The sequence below is a fragment of the Oenanthe melanoleuca genome, chromosome 2, assembly GCF_029582105.1.
Source record: "Oenanthe melanoleuca isolate GR-GAL-2019-014 chromosome 2, OMel1.0, whole genome shotgun sequence".
NCBI classification, from domain to species: domain Eukaryota; kingdom Metazoa; phylum Chordata; class Aves; order Passeriformes; family Muscicapidae; genus Oenanthe; species Oenanthe melanoleuca.
The window spans coordinates 82034579-82059772 of record NC_079335.1 but is presented as its reverse complement, the minus strand read 5'-3'; the positions used below and the strand labels follow the sequence as shown (position 1 = coordinate 82059772).

The following is a 25194-nucleotide window of genomic DNA, read 5'->3' as shown; positions in this document are numbered from 1 at the left end:
ATTTTCATATTTTAATAAAACTACAGACACCAGTATGCACACACAGATAAAGTGTCTAAAGTAATCTAAATTTTGGAGAATATAGAAATAGTTTTCATTACACATGCAAAAGTAAGAAAAAATCCAGCAAAGAAAGTGCCTACAAGACACCAAATATACCCACCAATGATGTCAAACCTTCATTGTCGACAACCCAGTCCTCCTTTTCAGCTAATCTCTTTATATCTGCAGGACAGAGTAATTGGGGAAACATGGGATGGGTGGGTGGGGAGAGAAGGTATAAATTTTAATTATTAAAAACTCCTTGAACTTGAAAAGAAACCACAGACACTGGAACTGCAATGACTAGGCATACAAGCAAACAGCACTACAAGCTTCAAAGCCTTCAGTACTCTCAAATGACTAAGAATGGAACCACATGGTGCTGCTGACACCACACAGAGAAACACATCTATGATACATGGCAGGACTTGCATGAAGCACACAGCTTACTGGAAAGCTTAGAATTAAAGGAATATTGTTAAGGCTTTGGGTTTGTTTTTATTTTGTAAATTTTTAATCACAATATAAAATACTTTAACTAAGAACCCGATACTCATATAGTATATAATACTCTAGCTCTTAATTAAAAATGAAAGAACAACTGCCTAGTGTTTTAGCAAAGACAGAAAGGACAGCATACAGTTCATATTCAGAACTATAAAAGAGGTACATGGTCCTCACTCAGAGTCAAGGATCCATGGTGCTAATTTTCTTCAAAAGTACACGAACATATATGCAAAAACCACTCTTCCACTACCCAGAAGGTGGCAACTTATACAGGCTTACTATATAACTATTTATTGGGATGTGAATTCAAAACTATAAAAACACAATTCCTATGGATGGTGTGCACTGTATATCATCACTGTGTTCTGGGCTTAACTGAATGTAAACAGAACAAAGATGAACTGTGTGCAGTTTGTGGTGCTTTGACATACAGTTTTCCCACAAAGAAATTGCTCATCAGAAGTGCCTGCACATCAAGAAACTCCCTTTTAAACGAACAAAAATTTCAGTGAACTACCATCTCTTCTAAAAATCCAAGAAAAGATGATAACTAATGCATGCTGAAAGGTATCTTCAAAATCTTAGTGCTTTCTGTAGCTAAATTAAGAAGCTTAGTTATAGAGTCATACTCTGCAACTCTTATGGAAGTATAGGCTCAGTGAGGATAAAAAGCATTAAGGGATTATGCAGAATAATTACTCTGTTCACTTTTCTACTTAATTGAACTGATACTCTTCTAAGGGTTTAGATTGCACTGGTCAGCCTTCACTTGTTCTTGTGGCTGCTGACTTCTGCAGTCTGTTCTTAGCTAATACAAATATAAAACCCACCAAATTTCTTTCTCATACTTCACTGCTCATCGAATTCCAGTCAAATACATTCATGTAAACTCCCTGTCTAGTCTGGCATTCACATAATTTCTCTTTCATGACCTTTATGACCAGTGACCACATATGGGAGGGAAAGAACACAGGCTGCCTCTCAGGGCCAGTGTGTGTATATGGTGTTTATCATAAGACAACAAAAAAACCCCTGTGCGTGGGCAGGTTTATCGTATTTGAAAAGCAAAGTGCTCTAATGAATATTTTAACTACATTTGAATATTTACCAACTTACAACATGCAGCAAGAGATGAGATTGAAGCTTGTATCAACACTTTAGTCATATTTCAGAGATATTAGAGAGGTGACATTCAAGTCCAGGAGGAGCCTTTTTGACTTATGTATTACAGATATAGCTACTTGTGAGATACATTTACATAGCTCCATGAGAATATCCATTATCAGTTAATAATAAGAGTTTTTTCAAGGGCCCAATTAACCTAGTCGTGTGCAGAAAACATCCCCACTATCTTAAATACATTCCAGAAGTATGATATTCTTTAGTAGGCAAAGAACAAAAAAAAGGGGCCCACAGATAAGGCATGCAATGTAACAGTATGGAATGAGAGTTATGATACAAGCAGGCATCTTTCCACCTGTTTGATGCTATAGCCACACACAGAACTCTTCACTGATAGGGGATGGAAGCAGGGGCCAAGGAAGGCTCCTGTTATGGCTAGACAAAAGAGAGCTACATTATCCAGCCAATAACACCTACCAGCATCTCTAGGGATCTGCTTGCTTTTGATTCAAGAAAGAAAAGTATGAATTGCCTGTATTAAAAACTAAGGTGCAGATTACCACAAGAGTTTTTCCTACACAGCAATCAGAACATGTGGAGCAGAAACTCTGCATCTGAACAAAGAACTGGGCTATTGCCATGATTCAACAAGTAGGTGAAACCAGTAACACGACAGATTTTTCCATCATTGGTCACATATTGAAGCTCTCTGGACTGTGCTGGAGAAGCTAGGTAGGTAGCTGAGAGATTGGATAAGCTGAGGACTGTCAAGAAAATGGCTGAGAGCTAAATACTTCCTTCCTTTAAAACAGCAGGACATCTTAGGAAACACTCACAGTTCCTAGACAGAGGAATAAGTCAGATCAATAAGACCATCCTCACCTCACAATTAAAAGAAAAAAAATCTCTTACATCATCAAGAATAAACAATTGAACTCAATTGTGCTAAGGGATGAAAAGAAAAATTACTTTCTCATACTTTATGTGAAATCTGAAATAGTGATAATACTTCACAGAGTTTTAAGGAGACAAGACAATGTATGAACTTATTCAGCCAGCTTGCTTGATATTAATGCAGAGAAATAATGTTAATTGTGCAATGGGATTTAATAAAACAAGAGCCAAGAATGCAATCCAAATCAATATTGTAACAAATAAACCATAGATAACTAATGATTTATTGTCACCAAAAGTTTAAAAACTTGCTTGATATAGCCACCTATGCTTGGCACACTTAAGCCTAGAGTAAAACTCTTAGCCTTTACATAAAATCGTATGTTAAAAATTAAAAATGATTAAATTGTAATATTAAAAATCCCTAATTTTTTTAACATTGAAGGTAAGTAGTCTTTTGGGAAAAAACCCCATGGCCCTGCTTAGAGAATAGCAGATCAATCTGTCCTGATTTTAGGAGAAATTTATTTCTAGGAGATCTACTTCATTGAAATTTAAATTTCAGAGTTGAATACAAGACAGCAAGAAGAATGGCCTCTGATGGCATAGAGTCACATTAGATATAGAGAATGTGTGACTGGCCTTCACAATCTGGACATTTATGGCAAAAGTTGTATACACAGCAGGAAACCCTGGGGATTACAATGTTAGTAAAAAGCCCTGGAAACCATACAACTAAAATACTTTATAGAAGCCTGTGGATTGTTTTTTGGGCTTTTTTTTTGTCCTTGGTGATGGGACACTGCTTATTTAATTTGTCATGTTATAGAAAATCTCAAGAAAGAAAATAAATTCCATTTCCAACATGGAAAAGCTGCATCGTGAAATAACTAACTTGCATTGTAGAACTGTCTCAACCCAAAAGAAACAAGTCTAACCTACTCTGTTTATTGAACTGAGGGAAGAAAATACTCATAACTTATTTCCAGCAGAAAAATGAGGCATTTGAATAACACTTGTGGGGGACTACAGAACCATGCCACTACAGCATCTGTAATAAACACAGTTATCTTTGAGAACATGGTTTGGACTAATTAGGGGCACAAAGAATGACAGTGAGCAAGGGGACCTGCAGCCTTCTATTACCTTCAGCTGTGTGTTGTAAGGTCACGATAATGCAACGGACACGAAGGTCCAGAATAAGATCCTGGATGATCTGAAGCATGTCATTGGGTATCTCCAGGGCAGTAAGAGACTCAGAACTTAGCCTGCAAAACAAATAAAGTTAGATGGAAGTGTAAATCTAAAGGTTTTTTTTTAAGCTGATACAACTACATTGAGTTTTTCAGTTGTTTTCTGCATATGTAAATACAATAGCTCCATTCTCACTGTATCTGTGAAAACTAATTATCCCATTCTGAGAAGATTAATTATTTATTTAAATAAGAAGATTGGAAATGCAGATTTATTTTTCTCTAAGATTACAATAATGTCATCACTGCAACATGCCACCTTTTTTTACTGTCTTCTTGCACTTTCCTGCTTGATCTCCTGTCCTATGATCCAAGAATAATCCTTCTGGAGTAGAAGCAATTTCTTTGTTTTGTTTTTAGATAAATGCCTAGGACAAACTGAAGATCCACAACTGGGTTTCTGAGATATTTTTTACTTGCATGAAAACAGTAACAGGTATTAAGCTGTCAGAAATGGTGATGTGGTCGTGCATCAGATTGTTAAGAATATACATTTTCAAGGAGCCAAAATACAGCCACTGCACCATGTGCAGAGTAAATTAATTCACTGTTTTGCTTCCAACTATGGTCAGGCATGGATTGCTGGTACTACAGGTGAGGATGGAGACATTGATTTCTGGGTTATTTTTTTTTCCATTAGAAATAGTAATACAACAGCTACTTGCAAGAATTAACATTTCAGCTTCAACTAAAAAGCTGCAGTGATGCTCAGACTTGGTTAGAGGCACAAGACAGATGTTCACTGCTTTTATCCAGCTCCTGGATATGTAAGCAAGGACATTTCAAAGGCAGTCACTGCCATCTGCCCTACTGCTAATGCTGAGGAAAGCACAGGTAATAGAAAGTGCCAAGGTGGAGGAATAGGAAGGCAAAAACCTAACAAGTGGAACATTTCCAGTCATCCACCTGTAGGCTCCAGTTCCATACCTGTGGTATTGGGCACAAATCACCAAACCCCCATCATTAACCAGGATGCTCATCACCCAGAACAACTACTGAATTACTAGATTAGAAAAATCTGTCCTTCTCAGCCAGCCAGGAAAGAGAATGCAAATACCCATATGTAAGAAATTTAAGTTACTTTAGACTGCACAGAAGCCCTGTACTCTAGAGTTGATTCCACTGAGCACACAGCTGTCACATCCCTAACATCATCCTTTTTCTCTTGTAATACACCCTAACAAATACATACCTTTCATACCATCATAGTAAGAAAAAAGTCTTGTCAGCAATGGCTCACTTGATTGCATAGTTTAATTTATAATCCAGAACCTATTAATACTGGGCAATTACAGGATGAGAGATGTGATGACAAGAGAAAGACAGTGTAATACAAATATGTATGTGTGATACATACATATTGTGTGAAACTTACAAACGAGCAGAAAAATTAAGATCACACAGATGTAACGACATCTCATTGTTATTTAATACTGTGAGTTTTATCTTAACTCTTAAATACAAGCAGAAAACAGAAAATAATTTGTGAGATGACAGAAAAGTTTAAAATTCTATCGTGTGCTTCACAATGACTTTTAGTTACACATTGTGAAAATAAGGCTTTAAGCTATTACACAACTTTGTAACAAATAAAGGTCTTAGGCAATGTGTAGACTCCTCTTGGAAACAGCCCACCTTAATCATTAGTGAGTCACAAGAATTTTGTCAGACTGTCCAAATGTGGGGGCTTGAAAATTAATGCATTTGCAGCCCTAGCATAAAGTTCTGACCTGGTCATCACTAATCAATACTCTGTGACGACACACTGCATTCCTCTTCTCCAGATGCCCCCTTTCCTTCTCTGCTTTTGATCACTTTGCAGCAACGTCTAGCCCACTTTGCTCAAGTGCCACCACTAAGAAAACAAGGTGGGGAAAGGAGTAGGAGGGAGGGAGGATTTCCCCAGCTCAGTTCAATTGCTCATTACAAGGGTAGTGCCCGGAAAGCAAAAGGAGATTCTCTGAAAGAGTGTCTTCATATAGTCTGTAGCCTCAGCCTGGATATTATCTCAGATGGCAAAAGCACAGTGAACCTTTAGAGAACCGTTGCTTACATTTCCAAGCCAGTATTACAAATGGGCAAGTGCTGAAATCTACAGTTTTATAAATTGTGTGAAGTGCATGGCTTGCTTCTCATGAAAGGGCAACACTGATGCCCCTTTATATCTTTTCATCAAGTCAGTTCATTCCTAAATGGAAAGCATTCCATAAAATTTAGCCAGAATAACAAACTTCATGTGGAAATATTTTTCTATGTGGTTACAGTACAGAAAATTTAAGTCACAACAGAGTGAAAGTGTTAAACAGACTTGACAACAGGTGTGCATCACCCCATTAGCACTAAGAGCATCTATATGATTATACCCCTTTCTTTTATTCATCTGTGCTTTGCCTGTTACCTGCTTTGGAAACTTGAGATAAAAAGTACAGTATCATACCCAGGTATTGCTCAAATGAGTAGTTACTTTTCAAAAAACAATGACAATTCTTGGAGGCCCTATAGACATATGCAAGCAAATTCTGTGTATTAGGGAGTAATTTTGCAATTAATGAAAGGTACATTAATAATTTTATAAAAAAATCTAAGTAGCATGACATTATAAGCAGGAGTATCACCTTCCATTAAACAACTGTAATGGTAAATTATGATCTAAGAATAATTACAGTGAAATTTTGGCAAAAATGGGAAGACATGTAGCAAATGCAGCAAATAATTGCTTTCTACCCTAAAGAATCAAATTGTGTTTGATTCACTGAGTGTCTATGCTCTATGCTGTGCCAGACAAATATTTTGTTAAAACTTTTTCATAAGATGCTATGGGAAAAAATGAATATATTATTATGTAATAACATGTAATATTATGTAATAAGACTATACCATGAGACATCTTTAATTACACTTACACATAGAATCCTAAATCTGACATAAGCCATTTTTTTTCAATCCTAATTTTGAAAATGTTAAGGCTCTCAACATTCAGGGTATTTAACGCAATGAACAAAACATTTTGTCCTAAAGCACATATTCTATATACGAATAGAATGATTTTATGGGTCCAGAGATCCATTTACCTTACAGTCTGGATAACATGTGTTAGCCACTGGCCAGAAAGTTCAGATTTCATCTCCCAGCCACCATACTGTCTTAATTCTCCTTCTCTGAGGCTGAATGGAAGCAAGGCTCCACGTATAAGTTTGACCAGAGAGTGCATCACTTCCTGAATCATTTTCTGCATTAGAAGGGGAAGAAAAATCAAGAAAAAAATCTCTATCAAGATGCTTAAGCAACCATGTACTTGCAATATACAACAGGTAGAAATGTTAGATTTACAGGTGGCTTCATATGGTATATAAGAGAGAAGAAGGAGGTATGAGGGTACACAAATTATTTAAGAAATCTTATTTTTCAAGATGACAATAAAGTATCTTGCCATGAAGGACATATGAAAGAAACTAAGGTTCTCTCCACCACATCTCCCCCAACTACTTACCTTGAAATCATTTTGTCTTTGCCTAGCATTTTTCTTCGATCTTTCCATTTGGCCAGATTTTTCAGCAGTCTTGTGAAAATGAGAAAATTGAAAAGGGTAAGTATCTTATAACCACTGTTAAAATCTGAAAAAGGGGCTTTCAAAGTGAAGAAGTGAAAACTGATGAGTTTATGATGTAACTATAAAAATGAACTCAGGGCATTTCACTAAGCAAAGACTAAATATATCTCAATTAACTCAACTTACTACAGGTAAGTATCCTAATGTTTAATTCTGAGGAAAAATGTGTGCTTAAGACTAAGTCAGAGACAAGCACAAGAGTAGCTCAAGCAGTACAAATTTCCTGAGGTTAAAGTTTTCTCACTGCAGTGTTAGTGACATCTAAAACATATGCAGTCCATTTGTGCATCAAGTTTACATGAAGAAACTGTATTTTTAACATGGAAGTTGAAAGACATCAATGAGAAGTGGGAACCAATTTTTGGAATGAAGGCAACTTAGAAATGCATAATGTGAGGGGGAGGGTTGCAGGGTTTTTGTTTGGTTTAGCAACAGTATTTTGTTACAATGCTCTTTAAATAATTCAGCTAATTGTAAAAGAGGCTGCAAAATAAGCAACATCTTTATTGTCACTTCTCTAAGGACAGAGGAACATGACTACACTTTGCATGAGACAGTTACAGTTGAAGAAAAACATGATTTGACTAATAGTCTTCCTGTTTGTAGTTCTACCCTTCTGTGGAGAGTACTGAGATCTTAGTAAATTACATTGAAAAAGTTATTTCAAATCCTAGGTGAAGGGAGATGCCGAATTTTATACTTAGAAAATCTCCTATTTTATGTTTGTACAGCAACATCTACTGGACAAGAAGTGCAATAACATGATAGAGGTGTCCTCAAAGACAATCAGTTTACTTTCAAATAATTCATTTGAAACACTGTGTTTTTCAAAATCCTTCTTCAATTAAAGCACTTAAGATTTTTAAGATAAAATAAATAATTTGAAGTGAGCAAAAATGGAAAAAAAAAACAGTTTTGGAAATTACATAGCTATAAAACTCTTGTATGCTAAAACTCTGAATTATACCATTTCAGACAAGGACTACAACCTTGAAATTATTGCTGCATTTAACTCCCGCTTCTCTCTTCTAAAGCTTTAAAAAGAAAATAAGTTGTATTCCTTGAAACTTCAGATAGCAACTTTAAGTTCACACTGGTTTACAGCTGGATTAAACAGAGCAATTCATAGATCTTTGATATCTTTTTTTTTTTCAGTGGTTTTGCTGAAAGACCAATCTTAAACCTTTCCTGCACAGACAGACCAAAACTATCTTGTGGTAAAATCAACGGTTACTACTTACATTTGTGACTTCACCCAGAGTGATTCAAAGAACTCAACTTTTCAAACTGTTAAAATACCACATACATCTTAACTGACAATATTTTAAGGCATACAGCTAACCTTTCAGAACTAAAAAGAACCCCTTCCCCACCAAAACCCTACAAACTGAACAACTTAAAATACATCTTGAAATGCATATGTGGAGATTTTTTTTCTACATTTTTAAAATGTCTAAGCTAACTGAAATAACCCTGTATACCATTTTTTATAGGATGTTTCTTAAAAAATGTAGCAATAGCCTTGCTTCCTGAATGATGAATAATAGCAAGCAAAGCAAAGATAAAAGTATTTTCTTCATGGGCAATTAAAATCTGTACTGTTTCTGACAGCAAAACACAAACTTTCAGTCTTGAATGCACTGTGATGACAGATATTCTTAGGTGCTCTAGAAGTCTTCCATCTTATGTCAATCCCTCCTCCCACTCATCCTCAATTGACTGTGGCATGCAGAACACACAGGAGGATGGATTCCTTCCTATCTCCCCAAGATCTTGGGGGGCTTCTGTAAGAACCAAAGGAGCAGAAGAAATCAAATGTATGGGAATTAATTTCTCAGGAGTTCACAATTAGGCCCAAACATAGAAGAACATATGTACCTTACAGACTAACAAGAAAACTGCCTTTATTTATTTATTTATTTATTTTAAACACTGAAACAAGGTTTTGTTCAGGCAGGACAGAAGTTCACTATATTTTCCACTTGCAGTCATTTTCATGAGCAGGATTTCTTAGCCTTTTTCACAGTTCAAGTCTTCATTTCCCTAGAAACTGTTTTCTATTTCATTGTATGCAGAAAAAAAAGAACACAGTAACTTATCAGGTGACTTTGTAAAGTTTAATTTTCTGCAGCAAGTACTGGTGTCAAAAAGAAAGGTTATAATTTTCCTTATGAAATAAATTATTTTTGTGAAAGTTGACAGTACTAAGGTTTATTCTTGATTTTACATCCTTCACTGAACATTATGTGTGAATGTCATATCTTTCTTTTGATTTTTCTAATGTAAAATGAGGATCACATATAGCACCTATTTCACTGAAGCTATAATGCCCTGTACATTGTGTTCAACATGTAAAGAGCTATATTACCTATTAGTATCATCATATGAAAAAAGTATATTGATTTATAAACAGTAGTAATAAATCAATAAATTAATTTGGCTAGAGAAATGGAAATCTCATTGATTAGAGAAATGGAAAATAAGAACATTAGCTTCCAAATGTTCTCTTTCAAAGGCTTTTGTGTTTTCTACCAAAGCTGCAATGAATAGTAGATAGACATGATGACTTCAGAATTTTAACACAGCAGAACATAGTATACCACAAACTAATTTATCAAAAATTAATTTTGAGAGATATCTTTTCAAAATTTGTTAATAGTCTGCATATAAAAGTAGCATGTGTCATAAATAATTTATTTTTTTTTAAACCTTCTTGGATTATCAGGATTATATTTGCATGGTTTGGAAAAATCAGATCATCTGAGCAAGAAGGAGTAGTAGCACAGGTGGTTGCAGCTGACTAACCTTCCAGGCTAGACTCCCTATAATATAATTCCCTATAATGGGTCTGTGAATTCTGTTCTGTGCCTTGGTTATTTTGCAACTCTGGTCTTGAACCTAACCTCACTTCCAAATACTTAAAACTCAAGAAATGAGTACTCCTTTTCCAAAGAAAAGAAACAATATTTTTTCTGTATGACTCTGCCTTTTACATATCTCTACCCTTCATGCAATGTGCTATTTCTTCAGATCACCAGTGAAGGGCCAGCTATGAGTAAGAGATGAAAGTACACAGATATTGTTGAGTCCAGCAACTGGAATACAGCCACAGCCACAGCCACAATCCCCACTGTCAGAATTTAAAATAATTCCACTGTATGCTTACATTATTTTAAAAAGAAAAATCTCGTACTAAAGTAAGTTATTACTTCTACCAGTGAAATATAATACTTCAAATATAATTATTACAGACCTTTGTTACTTGCAAGTCCTTTATATAGAAGAATCCATACCTCACTGAATAAACTTCCATTCACATAAGAAACCCAGAGCTTCCAGAAGTTGGGCAGCTGACTCACAACAAGTTTTGTCAGCTTTTCAACAAATACAACTTGCTGAGGAGCTTTGTATCGCCAAGCTAAATGGGGGAGAGGAGATGGAAAAGACATTACATTCTTAAAAATAACAAGAATGTACTACTAGCTTGCTGCTGCACAAGTGACTATACAGTACATAAAAAACCTTCTGGGTAAAAATAAAAAGTTTAAGGGCCAGTCCATATTATGTGTACACAATTTGTACACATACAAGCTCTTTCTCTTCCTCTTGTATGCTTACAAGGTGCCAGCACTATGACTGTATCTACAGAATAGTTCCCCTTGTGGGGATATCTAAGGCAATCCACCAAAAATGCATTCAGTCTTCTGTCTTCAAAACACTCTAAAATGTATGGTAGTGTGAAAGCAATCAAGACATTAGAAAAGTTCCAAATGAAATCTTGGCGACAGATAATTTTTTTCAGTTTCCTCTGCAATAAGCAAAAGGGGGTAAAGAGAAAGCTGAACAGAGACAGAAGTACTCATTAACACAGAAAATAAAGGAAGCCTTATGAAATATTCTTCCATAACCACCTATGTTCTCCATTGAAACCTTCATTACAATGGTTTAAGAAAACAGCACAACAGTGATAAGAGACTTACATTTCACTTCAGGAACTAAAGTCTGCTTTGGAACACTTGGACAAAGATCACATATTTTTTGAAAAACTCCAAAACAAATAGCCAAAGCCCCAAACCATTTTAAAATTACATGTGCACTAATGTGGTGTTTTTTTAATTGGTAAACTCAGGTCTTGTAGAAATGATAAATTTAAAAATACAGTATCAGCCTGTGTAACACTGGAAATGCAGAAAAATGTTGCGTAAAATAGCACTTTTTGTATCTACTTTCCTAAAGAATGTTGCCTACACACAAAAGGAATTCACCAGTTAGGCAAAAATAGTTGCCTCATAGCACATTACATACTAGTAGTCTTCACCAGAGCCTCACTATTTTATTGTGTTGGTAGACAGTTTTGAATCTCCTTGAAGTACAGCATGCCTTCAGCAGCTTCCATTTGTCAAGGTGTGGATCATGTATTGCTCCATTTGTTCACTGGAGAATTGAACATCTGTTCTACCCATTTCTTCTCATGGCCAAAAAGTTTAGGCATTTTGAATTAGCATTTGAAAATAAAATCATAAAGGAAGCCCAAAATTTGAAAAGAGGGTCTGACATAACTTAAGTACAACTGTGCTGAGTGTGATATATCTGTTTAGAATGCATAGAAACGTCGAAGCTCAACTAGAAAAGTTCCTAGTGTGGACACAGGTAAGATACTTTCACCAGCTTGGTTTATGACTGCCAGAGAACTGGTCTAGACCCAGTGGCAGAAAAACTCTCATAAACAAGCTGTGACTACATCAGGAAGCTGTGCCAACAGAGCTATAGCAGCAGAGGCTTTGTAACTTCTAGAAACTCCAACTTCTAAGGAAAAAAAAAAATCAGTTCCTTTGAAAAACTATTTCATCTTTGCCAAAAGCTCCAGCACTAATTCAAGGTTATAACCAGGGATGTCACTTGGTAACTGGAAACATACTGGCAAGATTTACTTCATCTATGAAATTCTTTTCCCCTCGAGGAAGCATATTTCAGGCTTAGTCCCAAGTCGGCAGACAGCAGATACCTCTTAGAATAAGCTACTACACATTGTATCAAAAGGTTATGTATGGTCATAAATTCAGGATATTTCTACTTTGTTATTAGAAAAAGCTCCAATCTATATTTTATTCCATTGATTCTACTATAATCTGTGCTGTACCATTCTAGAGCTATTGTCTATTGTTTATACATTTTCATGAACATATGCTCAAGCAAGAGCTGAATGTTATCTGACCACTGCAGTTTTGAATTCATAGCTATTCCTTTAACCAATATCTTGGACAATCACTGTCAAACCTATTGGAGAAAAAAAACAAACCCAAACACACCAAATCACCAAAAAAGCCTTGAGATGCCATTTCTTAAACTTACCAAAAAACAAAAACATCCACAAGCAAACTGAAAACAGAACACATCATGGCACATTTGGAATGGCAGCTCTTGCACGGGCATCCTGTTTTCCTTGATTTGCTTTGTTTCTCCACTCAGAGAAGAATAAGGATGGCAGAGCCATCAGTGGTCATGTGCACCTAAGCACCAAGGAGCTCAACACAGAGGCAACTCATTCTACCTCTAAGAAATTAGGATGGATTATTATAGTGCCCCAATTCTCTAGTTTTCCTTTGAATCTTGGTTTAAATTGGCGTCTATGCAGAACTTGCTGAAAATTTACCTTTTTCAGTTTGTAAAAGGTAACAGATACATAAGTAAGACTCTAAAAGCAAAATAACTGAAGTGGAGTTGCCATCCATATAGGCAATTAAGACCCTGCTAATGCAAAAGAATTCAAACAACTTAAACTGCATTCTGGGTGTTGCTTGCTACATTAAGTGTGGCATTAGTATTGTTAGTGGATGGCACTCAAAAACAACCAGTAGTTTAGTGTTTTGCTTTGTAACACTTGCTATCACCTCCAAGCAAGGCTTTGGGCTGAGAAATGACAAGGGTAACAGTAAGACAGCTATTTAAGTAAGGAATGATCTATTCTGTGAAAAGTATGTCTTCTGTCTCCTGTGATGTCACCATTGAAAGATTCCTGAGAAGAAGTTGTTTGGACAATGGTATTGAGGACACTTACAACTCAGAAAGCCTCAGCTGCTTGTGGACAGACAGACTGCTTCAGCTTAGTCAAACATTTTGTTTCTCATTTTGGGTTTAAAGAATCAGAGAGCCAGATATGTGAACTCACAGAAGGTACAAATGCAAGGAGAACCATCTGAGCAAACAGATACAAAAGCTATAACAAGCAAAATGCAGTAGGCAGCAGGTGGCTATGCATGCAAGAGAAAATATCTGGTCTTGTAGAAAAGAAGACTTTTAGTACTTTAACTACATTCTAAGAAGTAAATTTTGAACGTGAATTTAAATTTTATGAACTGCTCTTTCCTTGCACAAAACATGGAGGACTTCTTTAGTAAGCAACAGTGATGCATAAGAAGAAAAGTATTTTACAACAATACAAAACAAAGACACAGAGTGTAGGTTTTTGTTTGGCTTTTTGACTACACCACACAGTGGACAGTGGGGGCTGCAGGTTTTTTTCAAACAGAACAGATGCCTACCATCATCACGGCCAGACTGAAAGCTGCTGCCCCTTTTCAGTGAAGCAGTTTGGCTGAGGTGGCCAATCGGCGACGGACGCACATCGCTGTCCAGGTCCAGCATGGGGCTGTGGAGCAAGGCGTTGCCTGGGCAGAGGGGAAAAAACCCGAAAGTTAGAATAGTTTTGCACATCAGTTGACATGAAACTACATGTTGAATGTGGAATTCTAATTTAATTCAGTGATACAAATGTTATCTTACAAAAACATTCTCAACCTTGCTTTATTTAGACTCTCTGTTCATCTGTATCAAAGCTCTTCAATACCACCACTATTGGCTCCTGTAGCAAACCCAAAAGCCTAAGTACCATGGGGAAAATGCCATTCTTTGGTCTGTATCTTTCTCTGTTTATAATTAATGCCCTACAATTAGTTGCTTGAAAGCCATGGATAAATAGGTGTTTATGCCATTAGTGACATTGCCCATGCTTTTTTTCTGGTGTATGTCCTAAATATACTTTTCAACAGCAGAAGTTTCTTTTGTGTCTAGCTAAAGCAGTTAAGGTCAGAGTGTTCAACTATTACTTAGCTGTTTTGCCTCCACAGAGTTCACGTAGAAAAAAAAATCCATCCATCAGGAATCAGATGAACTAACAGCATGCTTCCTTTGTAAATGTCCTTATTTATACATAACTACAAACCCACAAAATATTTTCCAGTGTATCAAACAATTATTTTGTACTTTGGGTGCCTGTCCACATGTAGGTCACTATTTACAAGTCTAAGCAAGGATCTAATCTGATGGAGGTGGATACTTGGAGTATAACATGCATTTTGAAAAACAGCCATATAAGAAGAATAAGGGGACTATGATAATTTTTTAACGTACTGTGACACTGCCAATAACTTTTTAAAAGTCTAAATTGCTGCTTTATGCATTTCCTCTTATGGAGATATTTCTGAAAGTAGTCATCAAAAATTATTTCAGAATTGCTCAGCTAAGCTGTAACAAGTAAATGAACCAAAATTCCCAGAATTATAGAACAGTCCAAGTTGGAAAGGATTTCAGACCATCCAGTCCAACCTTTCATGCGAAAGTGAGCCAGGGTGAAATTATCTAACACCCTGTCCAGTTCAATGCTGAAAACCTCCAGTACTGGCAACTTTACAACGTCACTGGGGGGCTTACTTCAGTGATTGATTGTTCTCAATGCAAAAAAATATTTTCTTAGACTAAAATATACTTCTACTTATGAAACTGCCCCTGGCAATTCATGCAGAATTTTGTAGTGAGAATCCTGGCATTTGAGTTTATACTGTTGATATTTTCCATTGATACCTACACTCACCTAAAATAACAGGAAGGTCAGACAGGATGACCACCAGCTGTAACACTGAAATACTCAGATTCAGGAGGAACACAAAGTAAAAACTATTCAAAGCATATTTACTCTGGTGTCAGAGCAGCATGGCAGAAAAGATATACCGAATCCTTTTAAACAGCTCAGGCTTAAAGAGCAATATAAAGTATTGTGAAACATATCACAAACTTCCAATAGGTGACAGTATTGGGTTTTAGTTCACTTCAAAAGAAGTTCTTTCTCTTATAATTCTTTAAAGGCTTTTAGAGGAATTGCCTTCAGCCTTCCATTACCAAAATAACTGTCAGTTCTTCCACTCATCTTTTTACTGTTCATAGTATAAGACACATAAGTAAATAGATGCAATTTGCTATATCATTTGCATTTGTGATTGACACACTGTATTAACTGACTCAGTTAACTCAGCCTTCCTATCTCAGGCTGTGCTAAGATTCTCTTCACTATTTAACTCCTACACCACTTATTAAACACAACTTATCTTTATGACAGCTTTAAAAGTGATGACTTTTCAGCAATACAGAATCTGCTGCAGTGATTTAAGTGTATTATCCACTGTCACCACAGACAAGATCTACACTGAGTTTGAACAAGAATTTGCGGAAAGATTTTTCCTGTTGAAAGAACTAAAAAATGCACAATAATGAGAAAGCAAAAAACTAAAGCTTTGCAATCATCAGCATTGAGGAAAACAATCCAGCACTTCACAGAATTAAGTAAAATCAAAACAAATTAATATCTCTTCAGATTAAAAAAATATATATATTCATTATCTTACAGAAATTCTACACAGAATAAAAAGAAAATTGCAGAAGACCCTGAGAAAATTTATTTTTCTCAAATAGCTTCTGTGATTTCAGGAGCATTTGAGTGAGATTCAATATATTTGCATTTTATTTGGGGGAAAAAAAAAAAGTATGTCAAGAAGGCTAACTCAGAATTGTCACAGGCATTGCTATTTAAAACATATTTTATTAAAAAAAGACTATCAAGAGTGTAGCAATGTTGTTTTCACAAAAACTACAACAAAAAAATCCCTCTGATCTCTCTGCACAGAATTTAAGTTCTCAGCTTTCAGACAGTGTGTTAATATAAGGCATGTCTTGTAAACAGATGGTCTCTAAAAATGACAGTGCCAATTAAACCTCAGAATTAAGAAAAACAGACACACTTACCAAAACACCTTAATATGAATTAGTTCAATTAAAACCACTTGCTCGAGGTAGCTGTATTGCTGCTGATGCACTAAGACCATGCAGCCTGAATGGTTTATATATTCACCAGTAACAGAAAACTAGAGAATACTCTCTTGTTCCACCAGAAAAACCACATCATCAGTTTGCTGGCGTACCAGGAAAAGAAAGTTTAACATGAACTAATTTCTTAATTGGTTGTCTAGCATTACAAGCAAGTATAACACAGCAGCAGGGAACTACAACAGCACATATACCCTCAGGACTAATAAACATCTGGACTACATTAGCAGAGCTGATCTTGCTTTCACCCTACCAGAAGATAGCGCTTGAAGACTGCACACTAACGCATAAATCTTGGAAAAAAAGTGAGAGTTAACTTACAAACAATTTTTCTTCTATCCCAACTCATTCCCTCTCTGGAGCCAGCAGCTTAAATTTAGCAGTGTAATGTAATACAATGAATTAATAGTAGTATGGACTGCAGACAATAATATTTATAAACCTAAATAAACTAACCAAATAATAATTTACTGCCCACTCAGTATTTGATTTGTGTACTATTTTTACATTCCTAGATCCTGAATGTAGGACAGCAACAATTTAAAGTTTTGAGAATTTAACTTTTTACTGTGCTAACAGGTTTTAAGAAGTATACACAACATGAAAAAAATACTCCCGGTAGATCTTTACTTTTAAAAAATACACTGCATCTTTGAAGCTACAAAAGTGCTTTTTTCCAAAATACAGCATCTACATGAAGCATTATCTGTCAGTGACTCCAGGGCCAAGTGTATATTTAACCAAGGAAACACAGAAAAAATAAAAGTATTACATTCTCTTCTTTTACCCAACAGTAATGACAAAACAGAAGTATAATTAATGCCTTATTACATTTACAACTATATAATCAAGAGAAGGTCAAATATGAAGTTTTAAGGATCTCAATACTGCTTTTATTTTATTTTTAAAAGGATTTTAGTGGGTTTCATCTTTTTGTGCACAGATATTTTGAAGGTACGCATTCAGAGGCTGTGTGAAATAAAAATAGTTCAGCGGTTTTGTTCACTCTTTTTCTGTTCTAGTGCAGCAAGATATTACCAAAACAAGAATCTAAAGAACACAGTAAAAGCACAATTCTTTGATATTTGATATTAATTCTCTAACTTTCTGTAAATCAAAAGCCATCTGAATGGCAGGCTTATCATACTATAGGGTACTTCTGTTCCTGCAGTACCCATAGCTCACGTACAAACCTCAACCCTGTTTTTCTGATTGTTACCTGCAAACTCTTGGCAAGCAGTGTGTTACAACCTCCATTAAAAAGACAGCTGCCATGAAATTTGCCTAAAATAAATTTTTCCAGGATATGCAAACCGGTCAAAGATTTAAAATTTTAAAAGCTGCTTTACTTTCATATTCCTAAACTATTACCAAACTGAGTGTAAAATTGTTCTGCAATATCCATTGCTCCACAACTGCCTGAGTTTTTCCCTCCCTCTGCAGTCTGGCACACAGAGGTTTCTTGAAGGAGTCACACATCTCTCACCTCCCTCGATAATCCAGCCTCAGCTACTCTGCAATTCTGCCAGCCCAGTGCACCAATTACATGACTTCCAGGAAAGATTTTTACAAAAGCTACTGGTGATCAGGGGATTAATATTGTGCCAGCACTTCCTGCAGTGACAAAGGAAATTGTTAACAAGTGACCAACCTTAGATTAATTTTTCAGCGAGATTTTCCATGTTAAGTCAAATGTCAGCCATTACAGAAACTTGCTCATATACAACACAGGTACATACAGCATACACATCATGTATATGAGCAAGATTAATTAAAAAAAAGACCCTACAAGATGTGCAACCAGGTGAATACAGCCACTGTGTTTTCTCACCCATTATGTATCTTACAGTGAATTTTCTCACAGGCTACAATAGTGCGGGAAGGCTGATCTACAGCCTCCCGACTCTCTGAAGGGCAGCAGACTTCCTTACCAGCCTTAAACACCTTTGAACATTTTTTCCTGTGCACAGCAGGCCCTTGTCCTGTGCTGCAGCCTGACCACCCACTGTTGCTTGTTGACCAAACACACAGTGCCTGGAGCCCGCACCGACACAATCAGGATAAGACTCCTTTCAATGACATTGCATTGAGAATTTCAGTTTGTCTAGGCAAGAAATTAGGGGAGCAGGAGAAATTACTGAAAAATTAACCTGCTCAGCAGATGAATAATTGCATTTTATTCTTTTTTTTTAAGTACTTTTTCTTTCTAACCTTACATTTTATAGTGATGAAGAAGAAAATGGATTGTTTCTCTAGAAAAGAGATGAGCATGGAAGATTAAAAAGGAGAGAAAAAATGCTTTTGGGAGATACTTAAAAATGAATGCTTTTTTAAAACTTAAGGCTAGTCTTCATTACTGTAAATGCATTTATAATGAAACTGTTCTTCAGTTTACTGCAAAAAATGGTAACTGGACCTATTGTAGTGGTGTTCTAAGTATTTCACAGCCTAAGGATATGCCTTATTGTCAGCCCTTCAGGCCAAAAAATTCTGAAACAAGAGCCAAGCATTCTAGTTCAGCACATAAATAAAAATTACTTCATTTTACTAGCTCCAGCAGACATTAAGATCATCAGCACTTTTGGAAAAACTTTCTTTAATTCAACTGCCTGAAAAAGTACTGAAGACTGGAGCAGAAACAAAGGTAAAATTCTGGCCACTGAAGAGTTTCAATCTATCTTCATTCATAATAATCTTTAAAATTTTGATTTTAAGCTACCTGTGTTGCTTTTTAATACCAATAGTTACTCTCTTTACAGTACTTTAATATAATTTAAAGTATTACATAAAATAAGAATGCCTCCTGAACTCCTGAATTCGACTGGATTCAACTAAAATTTCTAAATTACAGCAAACTTACAAATACAGGTAGTAGAAGAGGAAAGTGAAACTGCTATTAATTTTTGTACTAATCAATTTTTATTCTCTCTCTCACTTTTTTTTTTTTTTGTTTTTTAAATTAATAACCCATTAAGGGCTTGCTTGACATCTGCTGTCAAAAGGGTATTTCTGCTATGGACAGGGGATGTGGTTTAGACATGAAATGGCTCCCAGCTGCAAGAATTCTTCTTCCAGATGTACAGTAAGCAAAGGCAGTGGAAGAGAACCAGCTGCTAGGATAACAAATTGAAAAGGCCCTTTTGACACAAGCCTTGCCGGCCTGTCTGATCTAACAAAGATGGATCATTCATTGCAAGGTGAATAGAATCTCAGTGTGGCACAGAAAAAAAGAGCAACGTGGTCTAAGCATCCATTTCTCTCTTTCACACCAAGTACAGCTGCTGTTACTCTGGCACAGAAAAACCCTGCAGAGTTTTTTACAATATCTGGAGATCCATGCATCATACTCAGTTCTGCAAAAAATTAAACTTTTTTCAGCAATAAGAACTAAAAAGACAAAAAAAATTATAATAATTTAAAAAAAATTATAGTGACTGTACTATCATATGCCTGTTTGAAGAGCTGGCTCCACATTGGGAACTTCAGTAGGTTTTGTATTATATATTTTGCAAACCAAAGGACAGCAGAAAGATCACACTGCAACCATGTCAGTGTTTCCATTTACAGCTTTAGTTTCTAATCAGGCTAGCTCTTAACAGGTAGCTTATTTGCAATAATATTATATAAAATCTCAAAGATCATCACAAGTGAGTGATTTAGGTGACTCAAAGAATCACCATCAAAGGTACTGGCAAAAGTGGTTTTAATAAGAATTTATAGGAGTGAGACTTGACAAAGTTCACAACAACCTGCTAAGAAAGTAAGGCTTTCTCAGCCAGTTTGACGATAACTGGATGGGAGTTCCTCCCCATTTCAGTTCAAAGGATCATGAAACCTACTAAGCCACTATTAAAGTCTAAGCAAATAACCACTGGCCACACAGAAAACAGTCTTAACCTCCTCAGCTTCTTTCCCTGATACTCACATTAAGAATCCCATTGCTTAACTCCTTTTGGCTATCTGCCCAGTGCCTCAGGAAAATTTTAAACTAAATCTCATTTATTTACATTTATTTTCATGTCATTTTATATCATTACGTTCTCCATGTTTCCAGCACTCCAACAAATCTGGGAAGCATAAACCATAGTGAAAAACTACAATTATGCTTTAATAATAGAGGAATTGCCAAGTATAGTTACAATTTAAAAACATGAAAAAATTTAACTGAAGGATACTATTTAGTATCCAGGTACCAGAACTGAAAGTCCCTAGATGTCTACAAATCATAAGATCAGGGGTCAAAAGCAGCAATTCGGACTTTAGCCAATACAAGGCATAAAATATCAGCACAATTCAGTTTATCACTCAAATATTTCTTACTAGACATGTAGTAAATACTGTTTTGGCTGAGCATAAGTTCTTCCATGGTAACCTTTATATTCATGGCTTGAAAAAAAATGCTTTTTCCATTTTTTTTTCTCATGTATTTCCATCTCTTTAACATGTCTACATACTGTAACAGCACCAAACTGGCTTTACTTGAAGTCCTCCCCGTGGAAAAAAGAGTGGGATATGACTAGATAGATAACACTAATTCACCTATGCTTCAGGAAAACTTCATAACCATTTAAAAAATTTTTTAAAACAATAAAGGAGCACAACTGAAACAACATGAGTAAGGCAGAAAGCATTTTAAGTTTTCTATTTAATGCAGAAAAATCCATACATTTACAAGCACTACTACATAAGCTAGAGCTCCAGTCAATTGCACATGGGTCCCACATCTACAGCTGCACCTTTAACCAAAGAATCTGATCACCAGAGAAATGGGAGAATGGCTTAATACAAGGAGAGAAGCATGGGAGCTTTATGATTTGGCTATCCCCTGCACTGCCTCACTATGCCTTTGACAATTCTGTTTGGTCTTTCTATCCTGGCTACTTATACTTCAGTGCAGGAGAAATTCTGACCTGCTCTCTTACCTGCACTTTCACTCACTCCTTAAAACATGTGGGCTTGGATTCAAGCAGTTTTTCATAATAAGAACATCACATGCCTGCTTTTTTTCTTTGCCTCATAAATGTGGAAGGTCTGCTATAGCAAGAAAGGCTAAAGGCATTTATAGGTGAATAACAACTGCCATCTTAGTACAAAATGAAACATTAATCGACATAATGCAAGATTAATCAGCAAACCAACAGGGTTGTTTAGACTGAGGGGAAACACTTATGTGCATGCAAATACAGAGTTATTCCTCAAGGGAAATAATACACTCCAAAATGCTGCTGTGAAGTACTTCATAAACATAATTTGAGAGAATTCCCTGTCCTACTTGCACCCACTGAAATATAAACCAATTAGCTAACGATCAGATTATAATAGATGATCAATGTCTAATAAAATCAAAGGAAAGATTCAGTTAAAGAATTTGCTGTTGGCAGTTGTCAGCTTTTTAAGTCACAACATCAAGTTACTTGACAAAGCTTAGCACAGCTGGATATGCCCTTTCAGTTTTTGGAAATAATATTAACAGAAACTGGATTAACTGGAAACAGAATTTCTGCTGACCCCTGAAAGAAAAACTGAGAAAGAACTCAAAGATCATTACTGTCATGTAAACTTGCCACAGTTTCTTCTTTCAGGTTGCATCAGAGACTGGACCATGCTATGATATTAAATGATACTTTGTACATCTCGAACATCATTCAAATTGCTGAGTATTTCTTATAAAATGGAGCTCGTATCTGGTAGTATACAAGCCCAGAAGTTGTTTTTTTTTTTTAAATCTTGTGATAGTAGTGAAGGATTCACATTTAGATCAAAAATACACACTTAGATATCAACCTAAAAAACCCCATGTATTTAAATATATCTTTAATACACAAAGTTCTGATAGCACATTCCAATACCTTGGTATCTGAATTAGCTCACTCTTGTCCTTCAATATGGAAATCCTTGGAAGTTATTAACAAGAGGGCAATTATCAGGTGGGGTCCCTAGAGAAGATGTAGAAAACTAGACTTCTCGTCAATATTGGGGATTTTTCCTGACTGCCATTACTATTGGCCTGGATAAATCAAAACTTCTTGCAGATGACAGGAGAAGATGCTATTTCTATATAAGAAAATGAAATTATTTCAGTTGTAATGACTAATGTCAGCATTCTAGTTGTGTGGAGACAACCAGAACAATTTTGTCCCATATAGTAGTGATTAAATTTGGAGTAAGTTTCTCCTTAGAATTAGTTTAGGATTCTGTTTCAGCTTGTTTAACAAATAATTGCAGTGTTTGCCTTCCCTTCAAATAAATTCTTTGAGAATATTTGAAAATCATCTGAAAAAATCCTGTCCAGAATGTCTAATGAGTTAAAAAACCCCATTCCAACCTTATACAGGTAAGAAAAGCAGAGACTTTGTTAATTCCAAACCTATTCAAAGTAGCAAAAGTCACGTGTAATGACTCAGAGCAGCTCTCCTTCCAAAACGAATAAAGTAGCAGCAAAATGCTTTGGCACAAGCTCAGCTGAAAGGTGAAAAATTTTGCAGAAATGTAAAAGCAGATAGAATCTGCTACAGAGGTTTAAGTTTACTATGCTGAAAAGTTTTGACTCAATCAGTTTGAGCCCACAGATTCAGCTGGCAAAAGAACTACGGTAAGAATAGCCAAGAAAGAGCTGGTATGCTCAAGGTGGAACTACAATTGCTGTCTGCTTGTTCCAGCATTCATAATACAAAGACTGCCATCTGCCAGAAACAATGGAAACCTAGAAAAAATTTAATGCCCTTTTCATTAGAATCCCAGGCTTATGACCCATCTCTTCTTCCAAATGCTTGATAAACTAAAAAGTAAATCTATTTTTAAAGCAGGTGTTAAGTGGAACACTTAAATGTTTGAAAACTTATTTTTATATTTTATCTTAAAAAGAGTCTATGAATATATGAACATATAAAGAACATTTCTAACTTGTTTAAGTTGAATAGATCCCACAGCCTTGCATAAGCAAACTGAGTACATCTCCACACTTCCCCTGTTGAAGTAGATTAAAATGCATGCCATGACTCTGATCACAATCAGCGTTGTTCTACTTGGCAGTTAAAACCAATCCTTCTGAGTTTTCTTTTTTCCATGTCCCACCTGGTGTATGCCAAAATAAAATACCTATGGAAAGTAAAAATCATGCTTAGCAACTTTCCTTTGTCCTGCTAGATACTAAGTGAGAAATTCAATCAGCTAGGATTGATTTTTGAGTATTTTAAAACCTGTACAAAAAATTCTATCAGTGGAACACCACATAGAAGGCAGTTTGATGAGCTGTTAGCATTTCTTTCATTTATTTCAGCACAAAATATTAACTATTGATTTGCTGGGCATTCAAGTCATTTAAATTCCCTCTGCTGTGAGTCAAACAAAGCTGTATCATAATGGCCCCTTTGACATTAAGGCTGAGGTAAGTAGTTTTGTTGCAAGAAAAATACCAAACATGTTGAGATTTTTCAAGACAAATCTAGGAATTTAGACACATTTTCTATTCATTCACTGAAGCCAGCATATCAAAATCATATAGACTACTAAAACAAAAAGTTTTAAGCATTAAGTATCATCATGCCTCTATTTTTCTTGCTAAAAAGTTGGAAAACTAGCATGCAAAATTTTTCAAGTGAGTGAAGAAGGAAGCTTAGAACTATTAGCAATGGCTGTTTTCACAAGTGAGTTTTGCTCCTGATAACTTAATTGTTGTGAAGCTGGTGACAGTGCCTTATGAGGGCTTTTGACAAGGAAAGAAGATGGCGGGGGGTTGGAAACATTCTGAATTTTGACCAAGAGGCCAGGAAAACAGTGTGGCATTCCACCTGGTTCCACAGTACTTTACACCATGGAGTGGAACAAAGGTGGTCCTGTGCATACTTTTAAACTAAAACTTACTGGCATTGCTGTCACAAGTGATGAACTCTGTGAACTCGATACCTCATGTCACAACCTGTGCAACAGAGAGTTAAAACCTCTGCAGAAAATTTACAGCACATTTCTACAGCAGCTCCAACTCAGTAAAACTTCTGTGGTTTCTCAGAATAAAATACCTTATTTGATGCACTATCACTAAACATGGGAGTTACCTATAAGCCAAGGGATGCCAGATTCCAACACGCTATTCATTTCAGAACTGGCAGCAACTCTGTAAGACTTCTTGAGAAACAAGGCACTGCTTCTATTTCCTAATTTTGCAAAACCAGTTTTCAGATTTTACTACTAGAAATGTCAGGCTAGCAGCCTTCCACCTGCTGGAAGGTTTTAATATGATAGTTCATGTTAATTTGTAGCTAAACTGCTGCCACACCTGCAAGCAATACTTCCACTTTTCTTTGAGGAGCAATGTTGTCAAAAACAGAATATAATTCTGTATTCATATTGGTCTTAATAATAACTTTACCTAAATATCCCCTTTGTCCAGCTCCCCATGACCTGTGCAGATTCAGTGTAACTTGAATTTTAAAACTGCACACAAAGAAAGAAGAGGACTCCATAATATCATTCATTACATGTCAAAGAATTAAGCATTATTCCACCGTGCCTCAATGTTTGTGTATCCATATACTAACAGACTATCTTGTGATAAAGAAATCTAACTGGCAGATTCAGAGAACAATCCAAACTTGATATGACCTCAAGGAA

The 25194-nt window shown here is 35.9% G+C and overlaps 1 protein-coding gene across 1 annotated transcript in view; it reads right to left on the bottom strand.

Moving 5' to 3' along the window:
• The window catches only part of EXOC2 (exocyst complex component 2), a 127455-nt gene that overhangs the window by 47450 nt on the left and 54811 nt on the right, over nucleotides 1-25194 (bottom strand). The window contains exons 12-17 of the mRNA XM_056484250.1: nucleotides 13971-14096; nucleotides 10722-10846; nucleotides 7309-7377; nucleotides 6890-7047; nucleotides 3712-3833; nucleotides 164-225 (exon numbers count right to left, since the gene is read on the bottom strand). Coding sequence (XP_056340225.1) covers nucleotides 164-225; nucleotides 3712-3833; nucleotides 6890-7047; nucleotides 7309-7377; nucleotides 10722-10846; nucleotides 13971-14096 — 662 coding nt within the window. The remainder of the gene's footprint in view (nucleotides 1-163; nucleotides 226-3711; nucleotides 3834-6889; nucleotides 7048-7308; nucleotides 7378-10721; nucleotides 10847-13970; nucleotides 14097-25194) is intronic.